Source organism: Petaurus breviceps, unplaced genomic scaffold, assembly GCF_028583685.1.
Source record: "Petaurus breviceps papuanus isolate PSGF00001 unplaced genomic scaffold, PetGlider_PUasm1.0 37, whole genome shotgun sequence".
NCBI lineage: Eukaryota > Metazoa > Chordata > Mammalia > Diprotodontia > Petauridae > Petaurus > Petaurus breviceps.
Window position 1 is genome coordinate 50,802,165 of NW_027186296.1, and position 12,157 is coordinate 50,814,321.

General features: G+C 36.6%; 1 protein-coding gene across 2 annotated transcripts in view; it reads left to right on the forward strand.

The window, feature by feature from the left end:
* The window catches only part of ADAMTS17 (ADAM metallopeptidase with thrombospondin type 1 motif 17), a 523,726-nt gene that overhangs the window by 260,280 nt on the left and 251,289 nt on the right, over positions 1-12,157 (forward strand). For both annotated transcript variants that reach the window (XM_069098470.1, XM_069098471.1), the window contains 2 exons: positions 3,958-4,098; positions 7,028-7,178. In XM_069098470.1, the coding sequence (XP_068954571.1) occupies positions 3,958-4,098; positions 7,028-7,178 (292 nt within the window). The remainder of the gene's footprint in view (positions 1-3,957; positions 4,099-7,027; positions 7,179-12,157) is intronic.

Below are 12,157 nucleotides of genomic sequence, written 5' to 3' on the forward strand. Positions count from 1 at the left end.
CCTAACTTTTTATTGCGTCTGGTAAATCTGGACAGTGTTGTGTGTGCAGGACATATAAGAGTATTTTAAACCCATGCCAGTTTCAAATGAAAATGACTGTGGTCCAGTTAACTTTAAAAGTTTTTGTTAAATGTTATCTTTCCAGAAATAATAGATGCTCCTGGAGATAGACCTAAAATAACATGCAATTTTCAGTCATGTAATCTTTAATTTAAACTAAAAATAGTATAAATAGTAGTTTATATAAACCTCAAATATCCAGATTCTTAGCCCAATGCAAGTTCATCACAACTGCCAATTTATGAGGCATTTAAGGTTTGAACATTTTAATCCAGATCAAGCATGATATATGTTAGAGGCTAGCTTCAGAAACCTAAGAATCCCACTCACTTTACTGATTCTAATGACTGGAACATTCTAAGGGAAATCCTTCTCAGAAGACCTATGAGGTGAAACTCTAGTCTAAGATAACATTTTTAGTCTTAAATCTCTTGTCAGGGGTATGTAATCATGGAGGCTGAAGTACATAAAAAATGATGCCTTTATAAATGTCAGTTGCTTCTTTGAGTCGTTATCTTTAGGTCTTTGATTTGAATATTCTGGCAGTACTAAATGCCCACATTAAGAAACTTCAGCAATCACTGTATTCTACCCTCATTTTATTAGAAATTTGACCACCAAAGGAAAAAAATGTTAATGCTTAAAATGTTCCCCTACGTATCTGTAAATCTGACCTTTTCTTATGGCTTCTAAACCAGAAACTAGCCTTTCCTACCCTCCTGACCATGTGATGACTCCTCATCCTTCTGTGGCAGATAGGAGATATTTCCTAAAACTCAGAGAAGGAAAGAATATGGGACACATTCTTTTTATGGCCTAAATCAACTTCTTACTTAATTCATTTTCTTTCTCAAGTAAAATTGCTAGTCTACAAAGTTTAGAAGGGTTTTTTGGGGGGGGGGTTATTTTCTTGCTTTTTTTTTTTGGAGGGCAATTGGGGTTAAGTGACTTGCCCAAAGTCACATGACTAGCAAGTGTGTTAAGTGTCTGAGGTCGGATTTGAAGTCAGGTCCCCCTGACTAAAGGGCTGGTATCTATTTACTGTGCCATCTAGCCACTCATTTGTTTGTTTTTGAGCTAAGTTAAGAGTTGTTTGTAGATCCAAAAGAAACTATGAGTAGTAAGGAAGAATATTTTATAAAGTCTGACTTGAAGGAGTAGAGTTACTGATATGGAGCTTGAAGATAATTTGAAGTATCTCGATATAATGTCTATTAAACAAACATGCAGATTTTTTTTTCCTTTTTGGAGGAGGGAAGGTAGGGCAGTTGAGATTAAGTGACTTGCCCAAGGTCACATGGCAGTTTTGTGTTGTGTCTGAGGCCGGATTTGAACTCAGGTTCTCCTGACTCTAGGGTCAGTGCTCTATTTACTGTGTTACCTAGCTGCCCCAAAACATGCAGATTTTAAACTAATTTTTCCCCCTTAAAATAAAACTAGGCACAGTCAGTTTTTAAAGCTTAAATTTAATTCTTTTGCTTTGAATGGCGAACATTTATCAGGAGAAAAGAATTTTACATTGATCCAGAAATTTAGGTGTCAGATATTCTAGAGCAGGTAAGCTAGTAGTATAAGTTTGAATAGGAGATTTACTTTAGAGAACAGAAACAAAATTGTTCTTATATATAATTTGTTCTTAGGGATGATGAAAAGCAAAACAAAACTTTTGGTTTGGATTAAAAGTCTCTATAGTCTTTCTTTCCCTCTTCCCTCCCCCTTCTCTTTTAAAAAGGGTTTTTCTTCTTTCTATTTTAAAATGTTATATTTAATGGACTCAAGAAGGCACTGAATTTTATAAGTCTGGGGCCATTCAGGTAAGAGTGAAGTAGAAAACTAAGTTATTTATTCAGAATGAATAAATTAGCGAATTTATAAACTGTAGACCTCACTTAGGACAATCAAAATAACATCTGTAAATATATTTAATGTATGGAGAATCAACAAGAAGCCCTTAACAATATGGTTTAATATACCTTGTATAAATGCTAAAAATGGCCCATTATTTCATTTGAGGTTCTGGACTGCTTCATTATCGAGGCTTTTTTTCTTTCTTTTCTTTTTTTCTTTTTGATTTTTGGAGGGGGGAAGTTAGGGCAATTGGGGTTAAATGACTTGCCCAAAGTCACATGGCTAGTTTTTGTGTTAAGAGTCTGAGGCTGGATTTGAACTCAGGTCCTCCTGACTCCAGGGCCAGTGCTCTATTCACTATGCCACCTAGCTGCCCCAATTATCAAGGCTTTTTATCTCTGTAACCGCTACATACTGACCACTTTTCAGTAAAATCAATTAAAATTTACAATAGACATTCCCATTTGAAAACTTTAACATTACTCTATTTTAAGATGGTACACCAAACCCCAAATCAAATTTAAAGTATGTCAATAACTTTAAAAAATTTTGTTAATATAAGTCAATTCCTTCAAAAGTTATCTTAGAACAAATAGAAATATAAGAAATAGAGAACATTTTAAGGGGATATGTAGACACTGAGTTTTGGGGGAAAATATTGAGATATTGACCTGAATTTTTCAGGTTTGGTTGTCCACACTGATCAATCTTAAATGATAATAATTTGTTCAGTTTAAGTAAACACAGTATGAGAAAAGGAACAGAAATGAGAAATAGTCATGTGAGTGGCTTAAATAAGTTCAGGTTAGGATATTAAATTTTTATATCTATTTCTTCATGTTTTAGTTATACATTTACAAATGCTGTTTTAGCACTGTGATCCTTTGACATATTCATGTGTGGGAATTAAATGTAAGAAAGGAAATGTAATTGAGGAATGGATCCTACATGTATGGAGAGATTCCCCTTGTGGTGGGGAGAATGATCTTGGGTGACTCAAAGGCAAATAGAATAGATATCTTTGGTGTCTTCTCTCCCCACTCTTCTTCAAGGGAGATTTTCATTTCTTCCATGAGGGAAGTAAGTGGTTGGGGCTGGAGGCTACCACTCTGCTCTGTTCAGAGAAAGAGGATGGGTTAGGTGTTTATCTTTCTGCCCCCTTAGATACTGTTCATTTAGGGGATGTGATCAGGTTCCATCTAATTTTTTTTATTACTTTGTCAAGTTGGGAGGAAGCTCTGTATCCAAGGCTTGACCCCTTTCCCACCTAATATCAGTTACAACAAAATGAACAAACATAGAGAATAGCAAAGAATTCCATTTATCCAAATCATATCAGAACAGAAATCAGAGAAGGTCTACATAGAACATATTTCAGAAAACACTGAGTGAAAGAATTCTCTTATTGAAAGTGAGATAACTCAGCTAAACCAAGAGAGAGGGTCCTGGGTCTCACCCAAGGGGAAACTCCTTCAGGTCTCTAGAGTAGCAAATTGAGAAGAATGACGTGATGGAGATTGCCCACTCTACTCATATCTCCCTTTTCCTTCAGCATCCTAAAGTAGGATTGGTATCTTCTATTTTCTTTCTCAAAACTGAAAGTCAGGAGCATCCAAATGATGAGTCCCCAAAAGGGGACTGGCTGAGAATTGAAGCTCTCATTTCTCTCCAGTTCCACCCCTCCCCCCTTACTCAGGGTAGTATCTCCAACAATAAAGTTCCATACTAATGGGCTTTGAAATGGGAGTTAAACATAAACATGTATATAACTTTATCCTAATAGCCCTCCAAAGCCTGGAGTTTGTGACATGCAAGTTTTTATCATAACCAAACATCTTTAACCATCCTGGGAATAAGAATATTATAACAATGTTGATTCCTCCATAAGGTTATCGGCAGCACTTTATGGGGGTCTTAAGTTGATTTGCCATATCATGACTCTGTGTAACATAAAACTATTTTTTTAAAAGATCATATAATTCACTATTAAATACCATCTGAATTTTAAATATTGTGCTAGTATCTCTTTCTTTCTTTCTTTTTGAACAGCATGGGAATGAGCCATGATGATGACCATTTATCCTGTGCGGGGAGATCTCATATCATGTCTGGAGAGTGGGTCAAAGGCAGGAACCCAAGTGACCTCTCATGGTCTTCCTGCAGTCGAGATGACCTTGAAAATTTCCTCAAGTAAGTCCTTCATAAATAACACTGAACACACAAGATACTTCTAAAAACAAAGAAGTTGTACCCCTAAGCTAATCTTTAGCCAGATTGTAGGGAGAAGGAAAGAATGTGAGAACTGACTTCATGAAAAGTTGACATACACCTCACACTGAAAAGCTGTTTTATATTTCCATATCTTTGACAAAAGAAAATATTTTGCAACTAGATAGCCTATTATCTCAAAAGTACTTAAGTTCCTAGTACCTAGCTCATGAACACCAAAACACCCACTGATTGAAAATTTCAACCTAATGATACTATTTTAAAAAACTCCCTCCCAACTGTTTTTAAAACATGTGAATCCAGAATGAGTAGCTAAGTAACTTTGTGATGTCAGTAAACAACAGGTACCCCCCCATTTCTACCCTAAAGCTTTTATAACTGTATTTAATATTCCTTTCAAAGGGATTGTAGTTGTAAATTATGGTGCTCTTACTACCTCCCTTAAGTAGAACTTATGATATGAAGATTACAGGGCGGCCAGGTAGCACAGTGAGTAAGAGCACTGGCCCCAGAGTGGGGATAACCTGGGATCGAACCCAGGCTCTGATACTTAGCACCACACCCAGAAATAACAGGCTGTGTAACCTTGAGCAAGTTACTTAACCCTGATTGCTTTAAAAGAAAAAGAAGAAGAAGATACGAAGATTACTCTGAGTCCCTTATTCAGAAAGTAGACAAGATTATTTTCATTCTTGGTTTTCCTTTGAAGAATTTGCCATGGGAAGAAGCCATGATAACTTTCTGATGATATAATGCATATTTCCATGTTGGCATCCTGCTTCCCACAAGCCCTCATTCTAGAAATTGTTTCAGAAATGCAAGGATTTCTGGTTTAGCCTGACTTAATAGGATGTGCTATGGTAGCACACTTCTTTGAATGGCTCAGGAGGTTCACAATTAGACAAGAATATTTTTTCTTGTACTCTGGAAGGCATATCCCTTTTTCATAAACAGGGAAAGTCAAGCTTAGAAATGTTGGAAGGAACCCACTAATAAACACATAGTAAATTTAGTAGTTTAAGACCCCAGTCTTATGGTTTTCAGCCCTGTCCTTATCAATCTTGGCATTTCCCCTATCAGTGAGAGAAGTTCTCATTTCCAGTCATAAGGAGATAAAGAAGGTGGTAAAGCATATGATCAATGATGGTATTCTTAACTTGATCTATTTCACTGCCGTGCAGCTGTTAGGATAGACTGTTAAAAAGAATCATAAGGCATTTCAAAGTCACTTAAAACATTTCATGTAAGGCTGGAAGACAATGAAACAAGATATGGGGGTGTCCCTTGCATCTTTAGTTAATTTATGCTATCTTATGACATTGGGCTTGGCAATGTAAGGGTATTTTCAGAGAGAGAGCATGTGGGCACATCTCTGTGCCTGCGGGTTTTGCCTTGAAGTATCTTAGGAAGTGTGTTTTCATTGCCTTGGCCTTGGCCTTAGGAATCAGATTTTAAGAAGGTTTTCAGCCTCAAGTAGTTGATGGTGATTTCTCTTTTTAAAGTCCTATTTCATGTCACTGGAACTTTGTTTTTGTTTCCTTGTTGTAAACAGAAAAAAAATCTCTAAGGTTTTTTTTTTAAACTTTAAGTTTTATTAGCATGTTTTGTTTTTACATTGCAAAAATTAACAGATTAGCCCACTTTGTTAGAGTTTTCTTGCAACAAAGTAAAACAATTAAGTAAAACTAGTAATATATTGATCTCATCTGAAAGTGCACACAACCCTCTACGTCTATAGCACCACCCTACCCCAGAGGTAGGTGGGTAAATATTTAACAACAAGCTGGGGAGGGGGTGCATGTACACATGAGACACTTTTAAATTTGGTCTACCTTATCAACTTTTTCTCCAACACTAAAATATAGACCATCAATAGAACATAAATCAAGTCCCTATTAGTAGTGTTTGCCATTTTCCAAGGGGTAATGCTCATGCTGAAAATTTAATAATAGGCTCTTGTGAACCAGTATGAACTCACTCTAGCACACCTCTGCCTCCTACCTCTCTATTAAAAAAATTAACAGAAACCCATTTTCTTTCCTCCAACACCCCCCCCTTCCCCATTTCATTGAAAGAGAAAAGGAAAACAGATTCCTTATAACTAATACACATAGTCAAGCAAAACAAATGCTCTCAATGCTGTACACAAAAATGGGTACATCTCCTACATCCTACATCCACCCCCCCTCTGTCATCAATATCCTGTTTCATTATCAGTCCTCTGGAATCAGGAATGATCATTGGATTCATCACCATTCAGAAAGCACTGTCCTATCTATAAGATAAGCTTACCTTATGGTGCCAGTCAATAGTGTTAACAGAATTGCCTCTGGGAATAAAATTGACTGAATTGCCATTAAACATTTACTTTTTGTTGATTTTTTTTTTCAAAGACCAAAAATACTCTGTTCAAGCCCAACCTCTGCTTGTACATTTCCCACAGTAAGATCTTGCTTAATGTCTACTGTTAATAAGAAAAATTTAGAATAGTAGTCTATTTCAAATGTTTTCTTTACAAAAAAAAAACTATCCAACTCCCAGTGAAAAGGAAATCAACCTTGTTTGCTTAATACCCAGATCCTCTTCAGAGTCAATTGAGATCCCATAGATTTCAAAGGGGAAGATCAATGTTTTTACAGTATAGGAAAGAAATAGACCTAAATGAGTCAGGTCATTGAAAAGAATGTATCCCTGTGTCTGGATCCCTTTGGGAGAAATTATTTGGAAATATCTTTTTTCCCCTCTATTTAAAAGGAGAAAAAGAAACCACAAAAATATATGCCTAAATAATATATGTATGTTAAAATAGCCATTTGTATGTTTACAAAATGTATAGAATTTATTTTTTACATATATATCTTTATATTGGGTTAATTCTTTAATATTTCAGGTCAAAAGTCAGCATGTGTTTGCTAGTAACAGATCCCAGAAGTCAGCATGCTGTACGACTTCCTCACAAACTCCCTGGCATGCACTACAGTGCAGAGGAACAGTGCCAGATCCTCTTTGGAACCAATGCAACTTTCTGTAAGAACATGGAGGTAAGTGCTACCCTGGGGACACAACCTGAGTGAAAAGCTCAGAAAGGAATGAAAAACAAATCTGCAGGACAACTGCTCTTATTTCAGCTTACAGAGCATCTCATATGCAAGCTTGCACGCACGTTCGGCATGGCATCATTACATTGCAGGGAGTGGGAGAAGGCATTGCAACATTATTGCTCTCTAAAAGTAATTACCTAAATTTTATGTTAAAATTTAGTGAATAACAGTAAACAGTTATTAAGTGCCTACTATGTGCCAGGGGATTAAAAAAGAGGCAAGACAGTCCCTGCCCTCAAGGAACTTATGAGAGAGGTGATTGAGGAAGATAAATATTTAAACTGTCTTATTTGGCTCTCAACTGATATACAATTTAAAAGTTACTAAATACTTTTAGCTTATAGTTATTCAACCACTTAGCAAATATCTAATAAGCCCTTCATAGAATGAATTTGGCAAAGTAACATATTATTATATGCTAATTAAGGAGCAAAACCTAACATATAGGGCCAGTTGACATTGTGATGGCTATTGAGAAGACCAAATAAACAAGAGAAACTTGATACTTGAGTGGATTGGTGATTTTATGAAATAGGACTTCTCCAGTCTCTAATGGAGCTCATAATTCAACCCTCACCCTTTATAATTTGTTTATGTTTTGCTGCACAAATTCTGCAGAGATTTTAACTATTGTGTAAGAAGACTTCTTTTTTGTTTTTTTCTAGTGTAAAAAAACCCTCCTATTTTTATGTTGTATAGCTTAAAAAGTACTGTATATAAAAGTTAACCCATTTGATCATCAAAACACCCCAAATGAAATGGGCAGAAAAAGTATTGTTATTTACATTTATAAATAAGGAAATGAGTTTCAGAAGGGTTGAGTGACACTGAAAGTCAGGAGAAATAATACATGTCAGAGGCAGGAATGGAACCAGGGACTTATAACTCAATATCTCAGAGATCCAAGTGTATCCAGATGGGTACGACTTACTTCTCTCTTACCTTTCTCATTCTATTTTGAACCAAATCTTCCTCTTCTCAGATACATAGGAAGTGAGTATCTTCTATTTTTTATAGTCCCTGTGATTTTATTGGTGTAGGCAATGACTGTAAGGAATCTTCCTCTACCAAAGTATTTCAGAAACATCTCTGCAGCTTACTTATTCTTAGACAGTATGTGTACCCAGAGGTGCACAGCTGGTATGTGTCATAGACAAAACTTCAACCCAGGCCTTCCTGTCTCTGAGGCTGTCTCTATCCACTAAATTATCCTGCATCTCCTATATCACTGGAAAAAGATCATCTTTGTTTTGTCTAGGCCATATAGTCATATAGTAAATATCTTTTTCACAGAATGGGTTTTATATGGAGGCAGAACAGGTGACCAACATTATAATGTGATCTGAAGGGGATTAAAAGAATTCTTTACCCAAAACCATCTTCTCTTTTGCCTTTCTGGGTTTCTGAATTCCTGCTAATATTCATTTCTTTTACATATGGCAATGAAGAGCCCTGTAGAAACTCATTTTTACCATGTAACACTTTATTATTGCACATAATCAGGGCATTGCTCTCTCAAATCACACTTAGACTGCCAGGTAGGTCTCCAGAGCACAGATCATACTTCTCTCCTCAGCATTCTTAGGGGGTAACCTTAAGCAGTTGTGGGTGGTTTCCTTAATACTATCATTTATGAGCCCCCACAGGTGTGATCCCCTTTTGATTATTAAGTTGATATCAATTAGCCAGCCAGATATAATTTGCTTTTAGAAAGTAGTATAAAAGAGCAGTCATTATAGAACATCTCCAAATGGGAAAAATACTCCCCCACAAGAACATAAAGAGTCCAGGGAAGTGGGCTGAAGCTTAGAGAACCCATGTGTTAAAGGGGTAACCCATAGCTCCTGGTTACTGAAAGTCCTTTTCTCTGCCTTATGGGGCTCTCTTGAATTTCTCCTTATGTATGATGGAGCTTTCTGCTGGGCTCCTTGGAGAGTCCAGAAGCTTTCTTTCTTCAGAGTATCTAGCTTTTTCTTAGCTTCTAATGTAGACGCTATCACCAGCCATGACTCTTTTGGAAAGCTCAAAATCTCCCAAAGTTAACAAAATCATTCTATGGTCACTGCTAGGGGAAGACAGTAACTTTTCCCCTTCCTTTCCCAAGCAATTACTTTTCCGATACTTGGTTAGAATTACTTCCACCACAAGACCAACTCACAACTAAAATGCCCAGTTCCCGACTAGCTTACTCTTTTTTTAATCAAAGACCTACAGGGTATAACTAACTCTTCAACCATAACATTCTTCTGATGTAGCATCATCTCATTTCATCTAATATAAACCCCCTCACCTTACCTTATCTACCCTTATAAATTTCTTATTGTCGTCATTTATCTTTTCTACATCCCATCCTTCAGTCCAAGAGGAAGAGATGGCTCTCCTCTCTTCCAAATCTAATCCATCTATAAGTATGTCCCCTTGAACCTTCCCCTTCCTATCCTCTCCATGACCTTGCTCCCTCCTCCCTTTCAAACACCTTCACTCTTTTTCTTTCTATTTTTATTTTCCCTCACCCATCAAAAGTTTCATGTTCCTCTATACAAAAAGCAAAAAATCTCCTTCAACCCTGCTATTATTATAAACTATTATTCAATCTCCCTTCTTCTTTTTATTGCTAAAGTCTGAGACTTTTTGCCCTTACTTCTTCAGCACCTAATTCAATCTTCAATTCCCTGTAACACGATGTTTCTTTCCTACCACTCTCCTAAAGCTGTTCTCTACTCACTTTCTTATAACTATTTGAATTATTTTACATTTCTCTTTATTTTCTTTTGACCCATAATATTCCTTCATTGCATTAAAAAGTCTTTTTTGGCTTTTACTCATTTTTTCAATCTCTCTGCTTGTTTTTCTAGAGTTTTCTTTCGAGGATTTCTTTCTTTTTTTTCTTTTTGTTATTGTTTGTACTTATACTGTTTGACACATTTCTTCCTATTTTGAAGAGATGAAGGGAACATGGCTCCTTACTCAGCTATCTTGCCAACATTTGTTTTATGATTTTTCAAAGCACTCTGACAAATGATCTTCAAAGCACATTTGCAGATGACTTTTATCACTGAATCTAATGACCTTAAAAAAAGATCATCATCTTTCTTGAGTTCTCTGCAGCATTTAGGGTTCAGACCGTACAGTGCAGGGGGAAAGACCCTAGATTTAGAGTCAATACCTAAGTTTCAGTCATTTTTCTTCCTCTTTTAGTTGTGTAACCTTGGGCAAATCACTTGTCTTCTTGAACCTCAGTTTTCTCATTTTTAAAATTGAAGTAATAATAATACCTGTACTTGGGGCGGTTAGGTAGCACAGTGAATAGAGCACCAACCCTGGAGTCAGGAGGACCTGAGTTCAAATCTAGCCTCAGACACATAACACAAAAATTAGCCTTGTGACCTTGGGCAAGTCACTTAACCCCAATTGCCCTCCAAAAAAAAAAGCTAATAATACTTGTACTTCCTCGAGTGCAAGGTATACCATAGGCAGTTAGTGGATACTATGTTGGCCTTGGAATTATGAAGACCTGTGTTCAGATCTGGCCTCAGATACTTAATAGCTATGTGTGTTAGCACAGTGCTAGTCACTGACACAGTAGATAACTTAATAATTGCTTATTGATTCATTGACTGATTAATCCAGGGTAAGTTATTAATCTCTGACTGCCTCAGTTTCTCAATTGTGAAATGAGGATTATAGTACCTACCTCACAGAGTTGTTGTGAGTATCAAATGAGATAATGTTTGTAAAGTGTTTAAGTACATAATAGGTACTCGATAAATGCCTGTTTCCTCACTCCTTCCCCACCTGCTTCATAGGTCTTTTGTGAGAGAAATAGTCTATAAACCTTTAAATGGTATACATAAAAATTGAATTATTCTTATTAACAATTCTTCTTCCTTCTGTTGTCTTCTATGCTAGTATTTGTGATACCTATAATACATACCTGCTATTATAGTCATGGTTTTCCTTCTACCCTTCTAATTATTCTTTTTCTGTCTTATTTGTTGGTTCCATATCCTCTCACCCTTAAACATAGGTAGTCTCCACAGTCTCAACCTTGACTCTGCCTTATTTTTGGTCTCTCTATTATTCTCCTTTGGAAATTTGATACACTCCTGTGACTTCATTAATTAGCTCATTGCAGATGACTCCTGACTCTCTAGCCCCCCCATAACCTTTCCTTTGAAGTCAGGCCTGGTATTCCCAACTGCTGGATACCACTGTACCTCAAATTCATTGTGTCCAAAACTGAATTTGTCAGCTTCCCCACAAAACCTGACCTTCCCTCTAACATTCCTGTTTCTGTTTGTGATAAAGAGAGAGCATCACTGAAGAGAAATTGTGACTACTTCCCAAATTTGCTTGTGGTGAAGTATGTCTGTGCATGTTAGGCTAATAGGATGAGTCCCCCCAATGGGTCAAGGATTAAGGTGAAATGGGAGCTGAGCAAAGGAAGCTACTTAGAGTATAACTACAATGATTCTCTTGTCAAGGAGCTGGTTGGTTTAGCATAGGTTGGACAGAGAATGGATGGAGAAGCTATACTCATCTTGAATGGAACTGGAACAGAAAGGTGAGAAGGGGAGAAGATGAGATGGTTTTTCTCTCTTCTGTTAGCATAGTAGTAGAGGTCAACAGAAAAATAATCATTTCAATCCATTTAGCACCTTTCTTCCAAGGAGCTCAAAATACTGAGTATATATTGAGAAAGATTCTCCCTTTTTGTAAGTTGCTATGGAAGTCAAAGGGAGGAACATTTATTCATGTAGGTCACCAGGAAAAACAAAACATTTTTTCCTACTTACGCTTTCCTTGAGAGTTTCACAGGTAATAAAATGAATGAAATCAGCATTTTCTTCTCCAGGCCCAGCATGAATTATTACTTGCTCAGAGGAGAGAGGGAGTCCTTATTTGCAAGACTGAGTTAA